Here is a 24,611-nt window from a genome sequence, read left to right as displayed (position 1 = left end):
AACAGCCATTGCATTGACTGTTGAGGAACAATTTTTGTTTGTGTGCAAATTGTTGAACTCTTTACTCAGTATAGAGTTGGTCTTTTGTGCATAAAGTTAATTAAAAATGAATCTTAGTGGAGAATGGCACTGGGAATGGAGAGGGAGGAGGAGAAGGGATGGGAGTGTGGGTGGGAGAGTGGGTATGATAGGAAGAATTACTATATTCCTAAAGTACTTACAAAATGCATGAATTCTGTATTCCTTAAATAAAAGGTTTCTTTGGGAAAAAACAAACAAAACAAAAAACCCCCATCCACTTCTTTTAAAGAAAAACAAATCTTAGTGAAAACTTTAAAAAGACAATGATCCTGTAATTACTATCTCAATAATCATCAGAGCTTCATGGATTATTCCCATTTTAGAGAGCTCCTTAGAATTATAATTCTCAAGCTCAGAAAAGTATACTTCATCTGTGATAGTAGATACTATCTACCAAATGAATGTATTATTCAGATAAATCCCCAAATAGCTATTGTTCCAGTCTAAGCAAGAGAATAAATTTAAATTTGTGATGCTTTTAAACACTTCAAATGTGGCCTATACTTTTATAATGCTCAAAAATATCTCTAGATAAGAAGAGACTTTTTATTCTTGGGGACTTTGAAATGTAGAGTGCCTTGATGTATAACTAACCTCCTCCACACAGAGCGAGACCAAAGCCCTCTATGGAATGGCTGGCTGACTGCCACAGTTCAAAAGAGCCAAAGAGGTCATGGACTCAAAACTTTCTTGTTTCAGATAAGAAAAATAAAGCTCCAAAGGTTGAAGAACTTGCCTCTGGTAGAAGTTCACTAAACTACTGGTAGATTAGGAATTCAGTATTTTTTTCAAAGGTCCCTTTTCTGTTTTAGTTTCAATTCCTGTTAAGATATCCAAGCATTAAGTTACTGGAGGATGATGTTCTATTGGTGAACAACATTGTAATTTCAGGGCAAAGGAAAGGGCACTTCGTTATCTCTGATCATTGTTTCAATGTGGATTTATATCATCCTAATTGAGGATTTAAGAACCTGAACTCACCAGAGAGCTCTTTGCTTGATCAGGGGCAACTGACAGGTGAGGAGTTTTCTTAATGGTTAAAACATCAAGGTTCTAGAGTAGCAGTGCCACTAACGAATTGCATGCCCTCTGTGAAACTGTCTAACTTCTCTGGTACAGTCTTTCCACTTGAAAACAAAGACATTAACAGCTTATTTTATCCCCTGAAAAAATAATTGATAAGTATGAAAATAGGAATCAACAGCTTTGATCAAGATCAGGAGTTAAGTGACAATGAGATAATTAAAGTTTCCAGGGGCTGGAGTTGTGGCATAGTGGGTAAAGCTGCTGCCTGTGACGTCGGCAGCCCATATGGTGCACTGGTTTGGGTCCCAGCAGCACCACTTCCGATCCAGCTCCTTGCTAAGGGGCTGGGAAAGCAGTGAAGGATGGTCCAAGTGTTTGGGCCGTGGCAGCCACATGGAAGACCTTGATGAAGCTCCTAGCTCTCAGCTTCGCCTGCTGGCTAAGCCCTGGCCACTGAAGCCATCTGGGGAGTGAACCAGAAGATTGAAGCTCTGTCTCTGTCTCTATCTATGTCTCTCACTCTCTGTCTGTCTTTTTGTGGCTTGGACTTTCAAATAAATATATACATCTTTGTTTTTTACAAAAATACGTGTCCAGATTTCTACTCAATATTCTATTCGGATGTGAGCCTTTCTCATTCACACACAAATAGCACATCCATGCAGCAGAAAATGTGATGAATGTAGGTAAAATGATGGAATTGCAAATACATCCATGTCAATGTACAAAATCCCTAATACGTTACCTTACATGGAAAAGGGCTGTGAAGATGTGATTAATTAAAGGGGCTTAGGTTGGAGGGTTTATAATGGATTATTCATGTGCTCCTTATATGAGCAAGGCAAGAGTGTCAGATTCAGATAAGGACAGGGATGACTGAAACAGAAGGAAGAGTGATGTGGCTAGGAGTCCAGTGGAATGCAGTTTTCCTCCAGGAACCAGAAGACACAAGGAACAAACTGTCATTTAGAGCTTCCGGAAGAAAGGAAATTATGCCACCACCATTGATTGTACTCTTTGACTTCTGATCTCCAGCACTATAAGGCAATGCAATAAATATGTTGTAATTTGAACTAATCATTTGTGATAATTTGTTACAGCATCAACAGGAAACCAAGATAAATAAATAAATAAATAAATAAATTCTAGTACCCAGAAGTGGTATATTGCTATAGCAAATACCTAAAAAATAAGCCATGAGTTTGGAAGGTAAAGACCGGAAGCATTTTAAAACGCATGATAGAAAAAGTCCAGATTGCCTTGGCCCCACTGTTAATAGATGTATGGGTATTAATAACTCTGTAGTGACAACTGACAAGGAAGGGAGGAGCAGGTGGAGGAAACCTACTGCCTTAGAGAACACTTACATGTCCATCAAATGGGACATTGGTAAAAATATGGGCAGTAAAGGCCTTGCTGATAAGGGCTCTGCAGGAAATGTAGAGCATGTTGTCAGAAACCATAGGAAAAAAGATCTTTCTTTTACATTGCAAAATAAAATTTAGGTGAATTGTGCCTGCTATTCCGTAGAAACTAGAACTTAGAAACATTGTAGTGGACTCACCAATGGCCCACAATGATATCAGGATAAGGAAAATGGGTGTTTGCAGTTGTGGTTAAGTTTAGGGTCTTGATATGGAGTCACAACCAGGAAGCCATTAAATGCAATCACAGAGGTCCTTACAGGAGGGATGTAAAGGAGATTAAACACACAGAGAAAAGAGGAGGTGATATGATGAAAAAAAGAGAGTAAAAATTCTACCCTGCTGGCTTTGAAGACATGCATAGGAGCTCTGGGCCAAGGAATATAAGACCTGCAACTCTAGGAATAGACAGCACATTATTCCCTCGGTCCTCCAGAAGGAATGTACCCCCAGAAAATCTGCGTTCAGACTCAACTTCCTGAAACGGAAGAGAGTTTGAATAGTTTTAAGCCACCAAGTTTGTAGTAAATATTATGTAAGACTTTGGAAACTAATATAATGATACAATTTAATACTCAGATGAGATTTCAAAGCAAAGTGTTGCTGCACACTTTGCCAGCACATATATTAAAATTGGAACACCACAGAGATTAGCATGGCCCCTGCCCAAGTATGATATGCAAATTAAGAAGTGGTCCACATTTTTGTCTTATTTTGCTTTTCAGATTTTTAAGTCTGTATGTGCAAATAGTTTTCTCTAATTTTCATACCTTTCCCTCTTCTCATTTTGATATTTGCACTTAGAGAACACTGGAGCTGTGAAGTTTTAGGCACCCACCTCAGAAAGTGGGAATTTGATTTTTCCCTTGTGAACTAGAACACTATTATAAAGAATTTTTGTCTAGAAGAGTTTAAGTGTTACCCAAGGTTGTGTCCTTAGGGTGGTTCACTTTCTCTGACTCCTTTGTACTCAAGAGTTAAGTACTAGGCATCCTGAGATGTTCTGTGCTTGTACATTACACTGATTAAATCAGGACTGATTTGATTTCAAGGCTGAGAGCAGTGGTTAAAAACTTGTTTACAGAAATGCATTTTGGATACAAAAACATCCTAAAATGTTTGGTGAATGTTTCTTCAGTCTCTTGTTCAGCCAATGAAGAAAGGGCATTGGCTTTCTTCATTGCACTTCTCAGCAAACATGAGATCTCCTGGAACATCAAAAGGAGCAAAAAAAAAAGCAACGTGTTGAAGCTCTGGATTGTTTTCTTTCTCCTGCTTATAGTAAAATGGGGGAGATAGATTGAGGTAAAAATGGCTGCCAAAAATGAAACCAGACTTGAAGATTTGAAAAATTCTCACACTGTCCAGGTTGCAGCAATGGCTTGCAGCAGTAGGAGATTCGCTGTTAGGGAGGCATGGTCTTCCTTAAGGAAAAACAAGGGTGTGGTTAGTACACCTTTGGCCAATGCCTCTGGAAAGTCGGGTCACTTACGCAAAGTGCTCTTTGTGGATACTGGGTCTGCAGTTCATGGCCAAAGCCAGGAACAGAGATGAAATTACCACTTGAGGTATGTATACACACGGGCCTCAGAGGAAGAGGGGCAGATTATCACAGGGGAGGAGGCAGGGCCTGGGTCCAGCACAGAAAGAAGAAAGGAGGAACTTGGGAACCTTGTGCTTTGTGAACAAAGATCTTTTAAGGGCCATAGGCCCAGCCTCTCAGCAGTGTAGGGGCCTGGCTGCAGGGTTCCCACAGGTGCAATGGTGGTTGTGCTCTTCTGGGCAGTGAGCGTAGGGCACTCATGCCCTCTGCCAGCTCCAGCTGTCCCTGAAGGCCCTCTACATGGAGCCTTATATAGCAGCTTGTAACTGGTACCTCCCTTGTGTCCCCAGCAGGCTACAAGTGGGTCCAGGAATTGGTCTCTACAGTCCTCTCTCCACCCCATCCCCTGCCCCTCCCCTGTCAACCCCCAGGTGCCATGCAAGTGTTGTACATCCCAAGTGTGCCTTGCTGTGAGTGGGGCTGGCTGCAGTGTGCAGGGTGTGAGGTGTGCAGATCTAATCTCCAGAGGCTGCCTCTACCTTTTGGTCCCTCAATCCCTAAAACCTTAGGGGGAAAGTAGGGTTAGAGATGGAAGGAAGGGCCAGAGAAAGGGAACTGGCCTGGGAGAAGGAGAACTGACTACAGATCCCAAATGCAAGCCATTCGACATGTCCTTCTCTCAATCTCCAGCACCCCAAAGATGTCCTTTGGCCTACGTGTGGGTCCTAGCCCCCTTTTCTGGCAAGAAATAGCCTGGCAAGAATAGGTCCCAATGTGGGGAGGTCTCAGCCAGCACTGCTCACACCAGGACATGGCCTGCCTGGATTCTTCCCCAGTGGGACCCACTCCATCCACTTCCAACTCCACTTCTGCAAAGGGGCTGTAGAGCAGGAACAAGGAGACAAGAGGGAATTGGTATCTTCTCAGCACCTTGGTTGGCCCAAGTGCGAAATGGGTGGTGGAACCAGATGAATGTCTCTGAGGCTCTACATGCTGAAGCTCAGCTGCTTTTAGGGAACTCCCTTCTCTGACTAAAAAAAAAAAAAAAAAAATGCCACAAGATTCTTGAGAATTTGATACCAGCAGAAACATTGCTAGGTTATCCTGGAAGGGACAGAGAGGTCAAATAAAGGAAGGCTGCCAGACTCCCAACATTCTACAGGCAAAAATGGGTTGGAACAATTACTCAGCTGCAAACACATAGCCACCCCTTTATGGAAAAGGCAAGTGCGAGGTCAGAGCCCTGGATCCAGAGGGCAGAGCTTCAAATCACAGACAATTGCTCCTGGACCTTGAAACCTATTGTTTACGTGCAGGATTTAGAACTTTATTGGGAGTGATGCTTCCTTTTTTCCTGCCATTTTCTCCCATTTCAAATGGGAATATTTGTTACTGTTATCCTATGCCTGTGCCACCATCATATTTAGGGGCCATGTAATTTGTTTCTTGAGTCTCATAAATTCACAGAAGGAGCAGAACTGCACCACAGGACAAATCCTCCCGAGATCCTCACCCACAGCTGATTCATGATTCAGATGATGAGATATGGAACTTCTGAGTTGATAAGATTTAGTTGAGATATTTGTATCTTGATTTGATGCTGTAATGGGTTGGGTTTTTGAGGCTACTGTGATGGGATAAATGGATTTTTGCATGTGGGATGGCATCAATTTGGGGAGATCCAAAATGCACACTGTTGTGGGCAAAATGTCCCCCACCAAGATGTCCTACTCCTTAGTATTTGTAAATATATTAGTCTGCATAGCAAAAAGGACTTTTCAGATGAGATTATGTTAAGGTTCAGATGAGATTATGTTAAGATTATGTTAAGATGACCTGGAGTTCATAAAAGAGAAACAGGAGGATCAGAGTCAGGGAATGAAATGTGATGCTTGAAGCAGAGGTGGGAATGATGTCAGGTTATGAGCAGAAAATACAGGCAGCTCCCATAACATGGAAAAAACACGGCTCTCCTAGAGGGCATACAATCCCATCAACGGCTGATTTTACCCATTTCAGATGTCTGGTGTCCACAGCTGTGAGATGATAAATTTATTTTGAAAAGCCACTAAGTCTGTGCTAATTTGTTACAACATCGGTAGTAAACTAATAGAGCCGTGTCCACAAATAAAACAGTAATGATGGCACTAATCAAATGAGCTGCTGTAATTGGTTTGAGTAGCTTCACTTGTATATTTTATTTTTACATTTTAAAAAGAAGGGCCAGCATTGTGGTGAATGGGTTAAGCTGGCACTGAAGGTGGCATTTCATATGGGCACCAAGTACCAAGTGATGTACTTCCTAACCAGCTCCCTGCTACTGTGCCTGGGAAAGCAGTGGAGCGTGGACCAAATCCTTGGGACCCAGATGAAACTCCTCTCTCTTGACTTTGGCCTGGCCCAGTCCCAGGAGTTGTGGCCATTTAGTGAGTGAACCAGAGATGGAGGATCTCTCAATCTCTCCCTTTCTCTCTCTGTAATTATGCCTTTCAAATAAATGAAATAAATCTTAAAAAAAAACACTTATTTATTTGAAAGGCAGAAAGAGAGAAGGAGATCTTTCATGTGCTGGGTAATTTTCCAAGTGGCCACAACAGCTGGGTCTGGGCCAGGCAGAAGCCAGGAGCCAGGATCTCCATCAGGGTTTCCCATGTGGGTGACAGGGGTCCAATTACTTGGATCATCATCTATTGTCATCTCAGGTGTGTTAGCAGGGAGACAAATTGGAAGTAAAATAGCTGAGACTTGAACCAGGACTCAAATAGGGGATGTAGGAAAGCCAAGTGGCAGTTTAATCCACTGTGCCACAATGCCTGCTCATTCATGTACATTAAAAAATATTTCCACAAAGTTGGAAAAGAAATTTGGTAACATTAACCAACTTATGTATATCTCACAATGCAATGAAGGTCCAGGCCTGCATGATGAAATAGTCCTCTCGTATGAGGTGTCCTGACCTGCTCAGTTACTGAGCTGCACACATGGAACATGACCTCCCCATAATAAGGCCACCCGTGACTCTCAGGCAATACGTAAAAATTATTTAGGAACTCTTGAAATCTAATGTTAATATAGTGTCTTATGATTGATATTAAAATAAGGTTTATGGTCGGGATATTACCCCACCCCTATGAGTCCTCGAAAAGAGCACACTAATGCTTAATTTAGATGACTTTGTAGTCATCAGCGCTGTCCCCATCTGAAACCCTCCTGGATCTGTAGATGCAGCTGATTGGCACTGCTTCTCTGGCATTACCAAAGGCACCAGGCTTCTGTACTGCAGCCTCACAATGATGCCGTTGGATCATTCACGCAGCTGTAAGGCCGTGCAGGGCTAATTCAACACTCCAGTAGGAACGATGCTGGAGCATTCTCTTTGGTCTGTGTCTGAGTCACATCCACAGAGATGATGAAACTGTAGATTCCCAGCATGCACCAGGAGGACTTTTGTGCTTAGGGTGGGGGTCTTCGAAAGGAAGTTCAGGTCAGGATTACATATTTTTATTTCCTAGATTTGACTCACTTTAAGAGTGGTAAAAGAAGAGCAGTTTATTTGCAATTTCAGTTCCAAAGGATTATAACAGACATAGACACAGTCAGCCCTCTAGACTCATGGGTTCTGCATCCATGGATTCAGTCAAACATGAGTCAAAGATATTCAGGAAAAGCATGATATCTGTACTGAGCATGTATAATTTTTGTGTGTGTCATTATTCCCTAAACAGAAAAGTATAGCAACTGTTTACCAAGCATTTACATTGTAGTAGGTATAAGTAATCTAAAGATGATTTAAAATATATGAGATGAGGTGTGTAGGTTACTCATAGATTCACAAACTAAACCCCATTATATAAGGGACTTGAGCATCCAAGGATTTGGTTTCCATGTGGGTCCTGGAGACAATGCTCTAGGGCCCCAAGGGGTGACTGTACATGTTTGATGTGTGTGTATTTAATGTCATGAGTACTTGGAATATGGGGGAATGGGCTTCAGAAAGCTCATAGAATGATGGAATTCAAATGTAGTGAACATTTTTCATGAGCTTTGTGAAGCCACCTTGTGCAGATAGCTCTGTTTGTCCTGGAGGAACTTTCCTACGAGCTCTGCCTGATTCCCAAACCCTGATTGACAGGAGCTTTCTCCCTTGTACTCTTCCACTCAAGAAGAAAACCCAAACTTGTTTGTTAAAGCACAGAGGAATGCATTTGCTCTCTTACAAATGAACACTAACATGATGTACCATGCCTATCATGTACCATTGCTAATTTTACTGGGAACCTAGCTATAATTTATAATAATATTTTGAAGGAAAATGAACGCTAAAGCTCAACCAACTATATAAAAATGTGAGCTTTTAACCTTTCTCTGAAGGGAGGAGAAAGCTTCCACTTTGACTATGACCTTGTCTAAATAAGGTCGAAGTTGGCGAACTCAAAAGGCTTCCATAACCTTGACAACTCATGACAAGAGCCCAGGGTGATTTCTGACGCTATAAACAAGATTGTCAATTGTTAAGTCAACAACAGGAGTCACTATGCACTTACTCCCCATGTAGGATCTTTGTCCTTAATGTGTTGTACAATGTGAATTAATGCTATAACTAGTACTCAAATAGTACTTTACACTTTATGTTTCTGTGTGGGTGCAAACTGTTGAAATCTTTACTTAATATATACTAAATTGATCTTCTCTATATAAAGATAATTGAAAATGAAAAAAAAATGTGAGCTTTTAAAATATAAACATCATTAATTGAGGAACAGTGAATGCTGGAACCCACAAGTGATTGCTGGCTTAGCAGTCCCCCATCTTTCTGCTGCCTGTGATGCATGCTCCGGTCCCATGATGTGACCCTTGTCCAGTGAATCCCCTTGTGGATTCATTGTACTTGATCTTGACCAGAATTACAGGCCTCCTTTCTTTCAGGGGCTGCACTGTTCTTGTCCTGGTGAGCCAACCCCTTAAGGGAACTTTTCTTTGGCATTAATCCTGGCCCCCTTCTGAAGCAAAGCAGAGGTTTTGCTTCTAATAAAGAAAAGATGAGACTCCAAGCCTGGCAGAGCCTGTTGAGGTGAGGCAATGGGGAGTAAGCAATACAGAGCTAGACGAATAAAGAGTACCATGACCTATTTTAAACACAATGGAATTAAATTCAGCGAAGAGTATCCTTTTAAGAAAACAGAACTTAGCTTGTTATCTAAAATTTTAAGGTGTTCCAAATATGATTATGTTAAAATGATGTATGTTTAAATTTATACAAGTATACAGTTCTGTATTTTTTTAAAAGTCTTTTATTGAGATACATAATGCCTGTATTCTTGTTACAAATGGATCAATGGGGCAAATATTTGGGGCAGTATTTAAGACTGCCTCAGAGTCCAATATCCCATATTGGACTAGGTTAAAATCCTGGTTCTGCTTTGATTTCACCTTCCTGCTAATATGCACCCTGGGAGGCAGCTGGATGGCCCAAGTTCTTAGGTCCCTGTGACCCACATGGGAGACCTGGATGGAATTTCTGTCCCCTGGCTTCAGTCTAGCGCAGCCCCAGCTGTTTGCAGGTATTTGGGGGAATGAACCAGTACATGGAAAATCTCTCTCTCTCTCTCTCTTTTTTTTTTTTTGTACCTTTCAAATAAATAAATGAATTTTTTTCAATTTTTCTAAAGAAATGTGCCCAAATTCTACAACTTAATTGAAGCTTGAGTTACAGAGTTTGTAAGCAATTTTAAGGCTAACTGATTCATTATTTATGCTTGAGTAAAATAGTGATACATGAGAGACCAACTACCAGAATTACGTGGGCTAAATATTGCTCCAAGTCTTGCACTATTTATTAGGTTTCTCATTCTCCTTTAGTCATGGGAAAGAAGATGTCAACAATTTGTATTTAAGTTGGAAAGTTACCATATTTCTTATCCAAAAAAAAGATAACTTTATCAATCTATATTAATATGGTATGTCTTGGCTTTTGTTTTAAAACACTCATGCCTCTCATAAATGCATTGTACTGACTGATATAGTACTGGAAATACTTTGTTTAATTTTTCATGTGTATCTACACAACCAGAAATAACCTCCTTAATAGATAAAGTATGGGGCCAGGGTTGGCATAGTTAAGCCGCTGCCTGCAATGCCAGCATCCCTTATGGGTGTTGGTTTGAGTCCCCGCTGTTCCACTTCTGATCCAGCTCCCCAGTAATGGCCTAGGAAAGCAGCAGAAGATGGCTGAAGTGCTTGGGCTCATGCACCCAAATAAATAAAATAAATCTTTAAAAAAGTTGTGTTTTTTTTTGAGAATATAAGCAAAAAAGACAAACAGCCAGACTAACAAAAAAAAAAAAAAAAGGAAAAAACCCTCAAAATTTGACATGACAAAGGAGACATTACCATCCACACCAATGAAATACAAAGGTTCATAAGAAACTTAACAAACTGGAAAACCTCATAGAAATGGATAACTTGGGTACATACAATCTACAAAGATTAAATAAAGATGATATATGAAATCTAAACAGATCCATAATAAGCAGTAATGGAAATAAAAATTCTTTCATCAAGAAAACATCCAGGACCTGATAGCTTTACTACTGACTTCTTCAGAACATTTAAATAGGAACTAACTCCAATACTTTTCCAACTGTTCCAAAATACTGAACAGGAAGGAACTCTTCCAAGCTGTTTTTACCATCATATACAGGGATCCTAAATAAGATTAGTGACTGGTGTTCATCAGAAACCATAGAAGAAGAAATAGAAGAAATAGTATAAAATGTTAAATGTGCTAGGAAAAATAGAAACTATCTACCAAGAATTCTATTTCCAGCAACAATCATCCTTCAAAATGAAGAATAAAAAAAATTCCAGAGAATCAGCCACTGAAGCATTCGAGACTGAATTAATATAATCAATCTTATCAATAGGTAAAGAAAAAAACAATCACAAGATCATATCAATAAACACATATAAAAACTGCACAAAATTCAACAGCCATTCATAATAAAAACTTACAATGAACTAGGAATACAAGAAAATTTCATCCACTTGATAAAAATATTTATAGAAACCTACAGCTAACATCATACCTCACAGTGAGGAATTTGAAGCTTTCACACTAAGATCAGGACCAATGCAAGAGTGTCTCCTATCAACACTTTTTCAACATCTTCCTAGAAGTTCTAGTCAATGGAATAAGCAAGAAAAGGAATATCAAAGTTAGAAAGAAATAAATAAAATTGCTCCTGGGCACAGATGATATGATTGTCCATGTAAAAATCCAAAAAGCATCAACAACAATAAAATAAAATCCTGGAACTAACAAGCAAATTTGCTGGGAACAAAGTTAATGGACAAAATTCAAGCACATTTTATATGCCAGCAATGAAGAAGTAAAATTTTAACCTTTTTAAATTTGAAAGCTTGAGTAGGAGGCAGGGGGAGAAGGAGAAAGAGAGAAGTATCTAGGGTTGGGCCAGGCTCAAGCCCAGAGGCAAGAGTTCAGTTTGGGTCTCCCACATGGGTAGCAGGGGTCCAACCACTTAAGCCATCACCTCCTACCTCCCAGGGTGTGCATTAGCAGGAAGCTGGTATTGAGAGTGGAGCTGTAATCCAAACCTGGGCACTCTGGTGCTGATCGTGGATGCTCAAAGAGGCATTTTTAACTGCTATGTTAAATGCTCACCCCTGGAATTTTAAATTAAAGACATAACATGATTTACATTAGCGTTCTACAGTGAAATATCTAAGTATAAATCTAACAAAAATATGAGGAAAATGAGAAAACTTGGATGAAAGAAATCTAAGAAACAAATAGCAAGAATGTTCATGTTCACACTTAGGAAAACTCAGTATTGTCAAGACATCAGTTCTTCCCACCTGTATCTACAAATTCAAAGGCATCTGATTCAAAATGTCAGTAAGTTATCTGTGTATATGAACAGAGTGATTCTAAGGTTTATACAAAGAGGGAAGACTGGTCAGTACAACACTGAGGAACAAAAAAGTTGGATGACTGACGCTACTCAACATCAATACTTATTATAATTCTACCATAATCAAGACACTGTAAAACATCTGAAAGAATAGACAAATAGGTGAACGGGAGAGAGCAGAGTCCATAAACAGACCTACAAAAATACAGTCAACTGATATTTGACACAAGAGCCAAAGCAATACACTGAAGGAAAGACGACAGTCTTTTCAATAAATGGTGCTGGAACAAACGGGCATCCACAAGCACACAGATGAATCCAAACACACACTTTACACAGTTGACAACAATTAATTCAAAGTGGAACACACAGACATTTTTAAAAACCTCATCAGAGAAAATATAGACATAGCAAACAAGTATAGGATGTCCCACATCATATGTCATCAGGGATACAGAAATTACAACAACAATGAGGTCACATCTACTAGAGTGGCCCAAATCCAGAACACTGACAATACCAAATGCTAGACAGGACATGGGGCAATGGGAATTCTCACTAATTGCTGGTGTGAATGCAAAACGGTAGTCACTTTGGAAGATACCTTTACAAAACTGAATTCTTATATGACACAGCAACCTTGCCCTGTGATATTTAATCAATAGAACTGAAAATCCATGTTTATACCACTAACCTCCCCATGAAAGATTTTAGTAGCTTTATTTATAATCACAAACTTGGAAGCAATCAAAATGTCTTTCCAAAGGTGAATGAATTAATTATTACATTCACTCAATGGAATAGTATCCAGTGCTAAAAAGATAACCTTTAGAAGCCATGAAAAGGTATGGAGAAAATTTAAATGCATAATACTAAGTAAAGAAGCAATTCTAAAAGACTACCTTCTATATGATTCCAACTATTTGATATTCTATGGAAAGATGAAGCTATGAAGACAGTAAGAAGAACCAGGCAAACAGCTACGTGAGAAATCTGAGTTTCAGATCTCAGCAGGATGTGCACGAGGAGGTATCCCACTGGTCACTAGGGTCTCAGGACCACAGAGGAGTAAATTAGGATCAGAGTATATTTTTATGCACACCTGTAAAGAGACAGAAATTGGATGCAGGCAAATACATGGATTTTCAGAAACCCAAGTAACTAAGACTTGGAAAGAAAACCTTGGAGAAACCCACTGTTCTGTTGGCCCAGCCATGCCTCTGTGTCCAGGCAATTGGAAAGGGTCCAAATTTCAGTTCAGTCATCTATGAATATGGCAAAATATGGCCAACCTCCTGTGGGACAGCACATAACACACCTCTAACAGCTATGAATCATAGGGTTAGCACCCTGCCTAAAGAGAGGGGAAGGAATGATTCCAGGAACACACAGCTTTATGCAACCAAGAATGACACTGGGCAGGAGATTCAGATGGAGGGAACCCAAGGGGAAATTGGATTTGCCAGGAAAACCTCCTTGACCAGGTTGGGCCAACTTTCACACAGGAGATAAAGAAAGTTCAACAGTCTGCAGCTATGATAGAATTACCTGTTGTGTGTATTGGGGATAGGGATGCACAGGGCAACACCTCCTGCAGCAGGTGTCCTAGGGATGGCACTAGCAGCTTTACCAGTATCGTCTCATGAGGACCCCATCAAATCAGTAGGATGCCTGCAGAGACTGTCAAAATCCTACCACGAGAAGGATGTGATGATGTTGGCTGTGAGGTGGAAGAACCAGCATGAACATCTGGTTCTCCTGGAGGCAGAGTTTACATTGTGGACATTTTGCTAGTCTCTCCTTAGAAGTACAAGCAGGGCTGGCATTGTGGTGTAGCATGTTAAGTCACTGCCTACGATGCTGAAATCCCATGTGGACACCCATTGGAGCCCTAGCTGCTCCACTTCCAAAACAGCTCTCTGCTTTTGGCCTGAGAAAAGCAGTGGAGGATGGCCCATGTGCTTGGGTCCTTGCACTCATGTGGGAAACCTGGAAGAGGCTTCAGGCTCCTGGCTTCAGCCTGGCCCAGCCCTGCTGTTGCAGCCATTTTGAGAGTGAACCAGTGGATGAAGATATCTTTTTCAAATAAAAAAAAAAATCTTCAAAAAAAAAAAAAAAAGAATAAGAAGCAGCAGCAAAAGCATTCAGGGAGAAGTGTAGCAGTTAGATAGGCACCTAGAGCCCTCACAGGTGACCTTTTTTTCTGATTTTGTTCCAAGTGAATGCTTGGCTGCTGTGCTTGGGGGTCCATGGCCACAGGTCCTGCCCTGTACTGTCTGCAGCAAGACTTCTTCATGTGGCCACTTTGCTTTGGCATCTGATCTTGCTAGGTTGTCACTTACAAAAGGGAGCTGTGGTAGCATCTTCACAGACTTTTGAGCAGGAGTGGGGCATGTATGGAGAATTATCTAGCCTAGGAGGGAAGTTAAGAAAGGCCTAAAATTTCCCTAGAGCCTCAACTGAAACCAATTAGCTCTAATACAAGCACAAGCATCCTCAGACTTGGCTGTTGTCCACTTTTAGGTCTTGCTACCCCTTGGCCTCTCTCCTCCCACCCGGTCAAGCTCAGGAACCTCATCCTGACTCCTACATCTTTGCTTTTGCACTTGCTGGCTTGTGTTGACAGTGCTCTAGTGATTCCGCCCCTCATCATCTCTCCCCCCAAGCCGTGGTGCAGATGTCACTGGTGTCAACTCCCCCGCTGTCCCCACCAGCCCCAATTCTTCCTTAGCTGCTGTGCTCTTCCCAAATACATCTGCCTCCCCCTCTGGGATTTTATGTGCAAGCTGTCATTTCTATGGCTGATTTTCCACACATGCCTCTTCAACATAGCTTGAAATGGGTGGAGGCAGTGTGCAAGAGGAAGGGCTGCCGGAGGCCACAGGCAGCCATGCACTGCCGGCTCTCACTGCTTATTTCTTTAAGTTAATTTGCGAAGAGATTAGCCCAAACAGATTGCTTGTCTCACCTGCCTCCTCCATTAAATAGTGTGCTTTAGACAGGAGATTAAAGCCTATCCCCTTACCACACATACATACACACAATACTTGTGCAATTATAAACACACACTGCAAACATTCACTTCCACACACCCACCTACCCACCACTCCCAACAGCCCCCCCACACCACATGCACTCACAATCAGCTATTATGCTAGCCCCGACATTCTCAATACAGTACTTCCACAAGCCCAGTCATCTACCAAAAAATCAGAGCACAGGGAGGGAGGAAGAGTGATGTCCTTTAGAGGTATTTGAAATCCTTGATACAGCGCAGAACATAGCCTTGTGCCTTGTGCTACGGCAAAGTGATACAGGTGCACTGGTACAGTACACGCACTTCTAGTCCTGCCAGGAACGGCTCCCACCTGCCACTCTGTCATGTGGGCACAGGCAGGGCCTGGAATGCCTGCTGCCCATGGCTCAGTCTCTGCAGGCCAGCTAGAGTAGGGTAGCCACGCACTCTTTGGCTGAGTGTCAAGCATAAAATATCCCACTGGATTACTTTCTCAGTGCCGGGGATCTTCCTTTAGTCATCTCAGGGACTGCACAGTGCATCATGTTTAAAGCAAAATTCAACATTTCTGTGATTTTCTCAAGAAAGCCCTGGTTTGCTTCAAGTGTTTCCATTCATGTATTCCCTTGAATCATGTTCCTTCAAGCCATTATTTCTGGAACAACACCAGCTTTGCAAGACAGACCTGTCTTATTGTTGACACCTCCTATCCATCATCTACGTCAAGTCCATCAGCAGGGTCTGTCAGACCTTCTCCAAAATGTTGTAGATTTGGTGATTTCATCCCATTTCCATGGTTTCTGCCTTTATCGCTTGCCTGGAGGTGACATCACCTCCAAACCCTGGATTACCCTTGGAAAGCTGATCCCCCAAAGCCGTGTCTTCCACAAGGCAACAGAGTCCTCCCCCAGTCCCTTTAGAGGCTCCCACGGTCCTGGGATGCACTGCACTCTCTACATCAGCTTTGTTCATCTCTGTAAAACTGTGAGCTCTGGACACCATGCACACCTCCTCTTACCCAGCAATGCTGTAGCATCATTCCCACCACATCACTTACTCAGAGACGCCTTTCCCATCCTCTCCCAGCCCAAAGGGATCCATCCCATCCTCCTTCTCTCCTCTATTTTAATGCCAACAGACAATAACAGTCCCTTTGGTTACATTTAAAAGTGTGCATTTATTGATCTTATTATTGTCTGGAGCACTGCAGAAAAAAGTTAGATTGAATTACGGGGGAAAGTCAACAATAAGAATTAGGTTAGCAATGTGTATATTTTTCATGTTAGGTGGCTATTGAAATATTTTTGGTTTATTTGATCAGTTATACTTCTGAAATGCTTTTGAAAACTCACTTTCAGCAAAAGACCAGAGCATAAAAACGTTAACCTTTCTTAATATATGTTAAAACATCTTTGAAGTCTGAGGATTCCCAGAGTCCTCTGACTGTGACCCTTCATGCCTTCATTTGTGTCACAGAGGACACACCTTAGTCTAGGTGGCATGTATGCAATTATGACCACAGCCAACATGGGAAAGCAGGACTCCTAGGAACTCTTCCTGATTCTTGGATATCCAGTGGGGTTTTCTGTGATGGCCTCGACGTCCTACACCTGTACGGTCCAAGAGGGACGCCACTATTCACAGCAGGCTTTGCAACACTTGTAATATGGCTCTTACACCTGCAGAACTGAAATGCTAATTGTACTATTTAGGAATTGTATTAATTGCTAATTTTATTTAGCCAGTGGCTACTGTATCACACAGTAGGAAAAGGACAAAAACGGTTTAGGATTCCAAGCCATTCATGAAACATTTCACATGTACAGGACTCTGCTCTTTCTTCCTCCTCCTAGAGCATTTGGAAAATGCCCAAAATATTTCCAGGAGAATACACAAATTGTCACTGCCTTGGCCATATTTTTGTGAGACAATGACTCCTCCAAATTTTCTAGTACTCAGTATTTGGCTGGTAATTATGGGGTACCCCAAACTTAACACATGCATAAAGAGTATGCCTGAGATGATCAATTTGGTCCTAATAAACAAAACCACATGCTTAGTTGACATCAGGAGGGAGGACATTCTTGGTATCCCTTTGTTATTGCCTCAGCACTCTGGGGTCCCCGTGCCTTGGTGGCAAGTGCAGGCTGGCTGTGAGCAACTTCAGGTCCATCGTAGATTCTGACACTGGTCTCAGTGAAACCAGCATTTAGACCCGACATTCTTGATGCTGTGACCCATTTCCCCTTAAATGTAAGGAGGCATGGCACCACCTACTGGAGATTATGTTTAGCTCAGTTTACTTACTGTTTTGTTGCCTATACGTTGGTATCCTGTTAAAATAAGCACAGGCTCCTGGCCTTTATTGATGGATTCATTCACTGCCACCTGCTTCATTTGCCCCACCATGAATGGGGATAATGACAGTTCCCAATTCTTTGTATTCTGTAGATTAAATGAGTTTATATTTTGGAGGCACTTGGCAGGTTAACAAAGGCCACATACATTGTTGTATATCAATTAACAGAGAGCTCAAATGGTTTTTTGAGTACCTGGGCCTTTTCTCTGTGAGGTTCAGGCTGCAGTCCTGGAGCTGAGACTCCAGACAGAAGCTTCCCAGGGCTTTCCATCTAATGCTTCCCGCCCCTCATCTCTCTTAAGAGGTCACCAGAGACCCCTGGGAACCCTGTGGAAGATGTGGCCTTTACTGTACAGGTGACTTTCTCTACCAAGTTCCTAGTTGGGCTGGGGAGCCCAGCCAGTCTTGTCTCTCACTAGAACCAAGAGTGCCCACAATTTTTTTGGCACCAGGACCCAAAAAAGCAAAAGTGTGCCACAGAGGATCCACTTGCCAAGGATGAGGAGGACTTTGTCAGTTGTGTGCCCAGTGCCCCAAGGTACAAACCACCTAGACTGAGCCAACTGCAGTGACTGGAACAATGACTTCACCAACAGGTCCAGAGTAATTGTGGTCTTGTGTGCAAACCAAACACGCAAGGAATATATGTCAAAATGCCCTCAACTGTGGCCTGCAAGTACAATTTTTTAGTCAGCCATAAACTTGAATCTTTATAAAACTGGTGGAAATTGAACCACTGAGTAAGCTTGTAAAAGAGAAATATTCTGAATTCCCTTATAAGTTTCCCAAACTGAAGTCTGAGTACTGAGACAGCCTCACTTAAGAAGAGGAATCCCAGATACTGGGATTATGTGTACAGTAGTCCCTAGGTAGCAATGAGGGATTGACCAGGATCCCCAAAGATACCCAACTCCATGGATGCCCAAGTCCCTTATACAAAATGGCAGAATATCTGCATACATCCTAACCACATCTTCCTGTATGCTTCAATAATCCCTATAATACTAACAATGTACGAGTATATACTCTAATGCAAATGATATGTAAATAATTATAATACTATATTCTTTAGAAAATAATGACAAAAAGTCTGTGCATGTTTTGTTCAGGTCTGATTTTTTTCAAGCATTCTCATTCAAATTTGATTGAATTCACAGGTGTGGAACCCATAGATACAGAGTAAGAGCTGCCTGTACACAGAATTACACAGGATACATATTCAACCCTCAGTCCTTTTCCTAACACACTTGAAAGGGCACAGAGGATGTTAACGAGAAATTAGACAGGGTTCATTAAAGACTCTGACAGAGATCAACTTAGGTTGCTACAAAGCTCTGAGGAGATGGAGCTGAACAGGAGATGGAAGGCTGGCAGAGAGCAGAGGGAGAGGCTTAAGGGAGAAGTCTTGATCTCCAGTGACTGGGGAAAGGTAGGAGGTGTGGGCTTATGCCTTAGGGAGCTCAGTGAGGGCGGACAGAGAAGAGCCATAGTAGGCAGGGCAGGCTCCAAGTCTCCAGCGCTGAGAATGAGGGCCATTCTAGACTAAGTCAGTCACAAGGGAGTCCTGGCAACTTGCTTTCCAAAGGGAAGGAGCAGAGCTGAAGTTAGTAAAAAATCATGAGATGGGAAATTGTTACACATTAAAAATATAGACTGGATGCTAATTATATCTCACTGAACAAAATAAGCAGATGGTTTATTTTACATGGAAAATGCTAGAGAGGAAGTAACAGAGGCAATCTCCACACTCATTGTTGGTGGTAGTGAAGTCAGTACAGTTTTTCTAGAGAAACATTTGAATATATGTATCAAGAGCTTATCTTTTGTTATCTTTTGTCCAGTTCCTGGAATTCATACAAAAGATACATTTGTGGTCTTGTACCACAATGTTAATTATCACAGAAGAAAGAAACTGGAGACCTGATTTTCTGTTACAGACCATATAAAGACAGAATTATTCATGGAATGGAAGGTGGTAATACCATGGAGTTTCAGAACAACATTTGATGACATGACAACTGCACACCATACTTAGAAATTTTCCTTTTTAATAAATTTTTAAATAACCGTTGGTTCTTGCTATTATAAGATTTACCTTAATTCACATGTTATGAAGGAAGTTTTTAACTAGTCACTGGTAGTGTATGCATAGATAAATACATACTTGTGCATGTATACACACACAACCATTTCTAGTAAAAAATATTCCATGTATGTATAATTAATATCAAATGTACTGACATCAAATCAAACTTGTATAATATCTAATTTCCTTCTGTTAAATTACGTATTATGCTGTAACGGATGCTGCCAGCCAGTTGCAGAACAGAAATGTGACTATGCTGCCTCTACGTGGCCAAATGTGGAATATGTGCATTTAATAAGAATTCAAAATCACGAAGTCTCAGATGCAGCAGAAAAAAATAACAAGAAAAAAACCAGACACAAAACAAAGCATGACAATATGTTTCTAAAAGATTAAAGTAAGGTGACTAAGGACTCAGGACTAAGATTAAGTCAGCCTAACTCCAAAGCCCATCATACCTCAACTCAATGTAGTGATTTCCAATCATAAAACTATGCCTCCTCATTCAAAGTGAAAACAGCACAGGGGAACACACATTGTGCAAAGGAGTCTGTGAAGAGTGGCATTTGATGCACAACTCTGCCTGGTGTTGTCTGACTGGCTACAGAGTATTCCATTGTCCACATGGTAAAATTGTGAGCATTCTAGAATACCTGCTCTTTCTAATACACAGGCTTGGGCGAGGTGATTCTGGGTGGAAGAGCTGCTGGGTTTTCTGAGACAGGCACAACTGTGTGGTGCTAGAAGCCTGCCTTCTAGTAAGTCATTCCATAGCTGCTGTGGTTTCCTGCACTTGCCAGGGGCCCAAGGACCAAGGGCATATTCCCTAAGGCAGCCTTCACCACGTACTCTCAAACAAGTCTGCACTTTCATAAGGAGTATGAGAAGGGAGATGAAAGATAGCCAGTGTCTCCCAACTGACTGACTTACAAAGGAAAATCTATCTTAAGATTTCGCATGCTCCTGAGAGATGTGCCCAGCTCCTGCCATGGGGGATTGTATGGAAGAGAATCAGGATCTACGGATTTACTGACAATCAAAGGTTCTACCTAGAAAAGAAAATGTGTCTGGAGGCTGCACAGGTGCACAGGGGGACAATCAGCTCTCCAGACCCTAGCTGGGTAAATCCCATCTCGGTGGTTCACGCCTCCTTAGCTCTCCAGCCGTGCCAAGGAAGGCCTGGCTTGGCTGATGCGCCCTCAGAGGTGATCCGGCCACCAGCCCAACATGTGAAGCATAACTAGGTAGGGTTCTGTGAAACGGATTATTCTGCTGAAAGACTGCCCTCAAATTAATGGTTACCTACCGAAGGCCTCTGGCTTACTGGGGCTTGACTCTATGATGGTGTGAAAGCAATACTCAGTAGAAATCTGACCTCAAATTGTGAAATTTGAGCTTTCCTTGGGCTAAAAAAATGTGATGCCATCCTCTGTCAGGGTGTTGGGCTGTGAGAGTGAGCTGAGCTCCCCATCAGTCCTGTGGTATTGATGGGGAAACAACCATGCTCTATGATGAGTGGTGCTGCAGAGTGAGGCTATGCATGGGGAGGTATATTCAGTGCAGTATTGACGTCCAGTATTCTCAACTTAGGATGGGCTTATTGGAATTGTTCCCCTTTGGGAGGGCAAGATGGGAGATGCCTGTGCCTTTATCCTGAGCATCTCTTCAGATCCCTATGGGGCAACCCATTGGTGGTAAAGAGTTCTTCATTAGCTTCAGGTTAATACCTCAGGCTCTTTGCTAGATATCTTGGGAGCAGACAGAATCACTTAGGAAACAATTTCATCTTGCTCAATTGTGTGCATCCTTGAAAACTACTTTAAAGGACTCCTGAAGAATGGTAAATATTTTTCATAAAGCAAATCCTGTCTATGTATGATATATTACTTCCATGGAGTTACTATACTTTTTCAAGACTTCTAGATGTCTGTCTTATGTTAAAAGGGTATGACATGAACTCCAGTTAGTTCTATATTTTCATGTTTCACCTTTATAATTAGGTCTAAAGCCTGAAAAAAATCAGAGGTATAATTGTATTAAAAAACAAAATGATTCATTCTTCTATTTCTTCTAATGTTTGGTCTTACAAGCAATATCACAGTAGATACCTTTGTGTGTGAAACTTAGTCTATGTTCCTAATAATTTTCTTAAAATGAATGCAACAAGGGAATTAATTAGTGGATCAAAGTGTGATATTTGTTTCACAAGGGTTGAAAGGAGTGGCCCAGGGCTGAACAGAAAAACTGTGCCACCAAAACACTCTCTGATGGGGCAGGGACATTAGAATACAGCTCACTGTGTAATTTGTACTGATTTTCACCAGTAAGTTGTGTCGCCATTTCATCATCTTTGTTAAAATGATAGATAAAAATGTGATTGTCTTATAGCTATAGCTGTATGACATTAACATTTGTAGCACTTTGAAATGGAACCATTTGCACTCTGAAAATATTGTATATGACTGAAAAAGAACACTTGTTATCAACTTTGCAACTCATTAGCAAACTCCCTCTGTATAAACAGCCACTAACTGCTCTGGATCTCACCGGCTTCCTTCTGGGCAGGGCCCTGTAAGGAGGGAAACCCATTCTCTGTCTGCCCGGGCTGCATCCCTCCAGTTCTCAAACGTGGTAGATTCCACAAGGATGTGGCTCAGACCCAGCTCAGGTTCCTGTTGCTCCTCACTGGCTATGTGGTTCTGGGCTGATTACCAAGCATTTCTGAGCCTGGCTCACCACGAGTATAAGTGGTTATAGTGGCATCTGGCTGGCAGAGCTGTCTGAGGATTGCCCGGGTCTATGTGTAGCAATCTACCTGCTACACAGTGCTCAAGAAGAGGTCCCTCTCTGACCACTTCTAACTCCCTCACTAACTCACTGCCCGTTTTTGAAAACAGTGCACCTGACAGTAGCATCTGGTTGTCTTCTAGGCTGTCTTCTGGAGCTGCATGTTGGCTAATATATCTCTTAGGCTTTGGACTTATCCACAGAAGCTCAGTGATGAGGACCAAGGACAAGAACCTGGTGGCAATGGGGTATTTTTATTTCCTGAACAGAGCACAGTTACCCCCACAATAGCCACATCCAATCATTCACCCCTACCCTGTGAGGATGCCCTAGCACTCTCCAAGGCCTGAGACTCTGTTTCCATACCTACCTTCCGCTTATCCAGCTGATGTTGCCTTGGTTTCTTTCTACACCCTTCCCTTTCTAATGGAGGATGGCTAAGGACTTACTCCCAACCCTCGAGATATGACATATGCATGCTACTGACATACACATACTACTGCAATATATCTGTCTGCTTTGAAAAGTCACTGTCGAAGGACACTGATGTTCACAACCCATTGACATGTCTACGAACCCATGTCTTTGTCTATGTTTAATTTCAGTGTAAGGAAAAAGCAAAGTATGAGGAACCGAAGGAAATGACAAGGTCTGTGTCACAGGCTCACTCAGCAGATCTCCTTATTGGATTTTCCCAAGCAAAGTCACACTGTTGTCAAATGGGGTTGAAAAAGCGGTGTCAAAGTACTTCTCAGAACATAGGTTAGGGAACAGCCTCTCAGGATGACTGTCAATATTATTTTCTGCTATGATTACTTCTTTAATAAAGTGTATTGTGAAAAACTCTATGAAGACAGAGAAATCCCAAAAATACCTACACAAGTGGGTATGCTTAATTTTAAAATATGTTCTGAAATCTACCTAGGCCCACCATGAAACTTGGAAAAGCTGTAAAGGATTCTTTCTCATCGGTCAATTTATTGATTTACTCAAGGACAATAAATAATTCAGGACACAAAAAAATGAGTAATGATCATTTTAAATTAGAAAAGACTAAACTTTAGCTACTGCTTTGCAATGTTATCCAAACCCATGAGAAAAGGGCTTTTAAAGTTTCAAAAGGTCACAACCCAAGAGGAGACTCCTCAGACACTTGAATAAAATTTTTGTCAGACAGATTTTTTTCTATCTTACATTATCTGGGTCACTGTTCCAAAGATGCTTTTGAGCCTGAGCCAAATCAGCAAGAGTAAGAAAGGCTATAGACTTAGCAGCAGCCTAGGGAAAGAATGCCCACGAGCAAATACACACAGCGCCGTCCTCAAAGTCATTCTCAGAAACGCGGGTGGCAGGGCACACCTGTCCCGCTTCTGAGCGCACGCTGCACCCCGGGGCAGCCCCACCCGCGTGCCGGCCCGCTCACCGCATCGTGTAGAGCAGCGTGCCGTCGTCCTCCAGGCGCAGCAGCTTGTTGGGCGTGGTCATGTTGTGCGCAATGGACTTCTTCCCGTTGTGGAAGAACGTGTCTGGGGTCCAGATTTTGCTGGCAAGAAGATTGTTGAGTGGGAGGCGCTGCATGGGCCCTTTAAACCGAAGCCTTTCATCTTTCCAGCTTTGTCGGAAAAACACATCTATGGTATATTCCTAAGGCAAAGAAAGGCAGCAGGTGAGATCGGTGTGGAAGAGGCCCTTGGCGGTGTATATTTAGAAGGATCTGTGGGGGCTCCGCCTAGACCTACCATTTCCGTGTCGGACACCGGGCCGAAGCTGGTGACATAGATGTCAGTCCTCACCTGGGTGATCCGCTCTGAAAAACACACACACACACACGTACACACATACAGGTTACTCAGCGCGCACGACTCTGAGTGCGCCTCCGGCACATGGTGTCGATGTTCTCAGTCTAGTAACCAATCTCAGTCTTTGCCAATTGGGAGCTTTCATATCGTGTATTTGGCACATACGGAGGACTTACAGATGCCAAATGAAACCAAGTTGCCAGGAACTCTAACATGAAATAAAATCAGATGCAGGAAAAAAACCAAAAAAGTAAAAGAGGTGGTTTGGCTCTCTCTGTGCTTCTGCCCCACGGGGAGGAGTTGAACAGCCAGAAGCTGAGTTTTGGCCAAGGGGCCTTGGGTGGTGTCACAAATACCTGAGCTTCAGTTTTGTCCTCTGTAAGCCTGGAGCAATGATGCCAGCTGCACCCTCCCCTCCCCTTGCGTAACTCTGCCCTCCCAAAGAATCCCAGTGAATGCTGGCTTCACCAACAGCTGGGCAGGGATCTCCAAACCTGGAGGCAATGGGGGGACTCCGGGAGAGAATGAGGGAGCAAGTGCCCACATTGCCTCGTGAGAT

At 42.1% G+C, this 24,611-nt stretch overlaps 1 protein-coding gene and 1 non-coding gene across 5 annotated transcripts in view; one reads left to right on the top strand and one right to left on the bottom strand.

Moving 5' to 3' along the window:
* GABRA5 (gamma-aminobutyric acid type A receptor subunit alpha5) overlaps positions 1-24,611 on the bottom strand; it is a 74,655-nt gene that overhangs the window by 33,666 nt on the left and 16,378 nt on the right. For all 4 annotated transcript variants that reach the window (XM_008269750.5, XM_008269749.5, XM_089309250.1 and 1 more), the window contains exons 5-6: positions 23,993-24,060; positions 23,677-23,897 (exon numbers count right to left, since the gene is read on the bottom strand). In XM_008269750.5, coding sequence (XP_008267972.1) covers positions 23,677-23,897; positions 23,993-24,060 — 289 coding nt within the window. The remainder of the gene's footprint in view (positions 1-23,676; positions 23,898-23,992; positions 24,061-24,611) is intronic.
* LOC127483883 (U6 spliceosomal RNA) lies at positions 3,132-3,237 on the top strand. The gene has a single exon (XR_007910675.2). It is a non-coding gene; the product is annotated as a U6 spliceosomal RNA (small nuclear RNA).

Source organism: Oryctolagus cuniculus, chromosome 12 (assembly GCF_051225735.1).
Source record: "Oryctolagus cuniculus isolate XC-2025 breed Fujian yellow rabbit chromosome 12, ASM5122573v1, whole genome shotgun sequence".
NCBI classification, from domain to species: domain Eukaryota; kingdom Metazoa; phylum Chordata; class Mammalia; order Lagomorpha; family Leporidae; genus Oryctolagus; species Oryctolagus cuniculus.
Note: the sequence above shows the minus strand (reverse complement) of the source record. Positions and strands in the feature narration are given on the sequence as shown.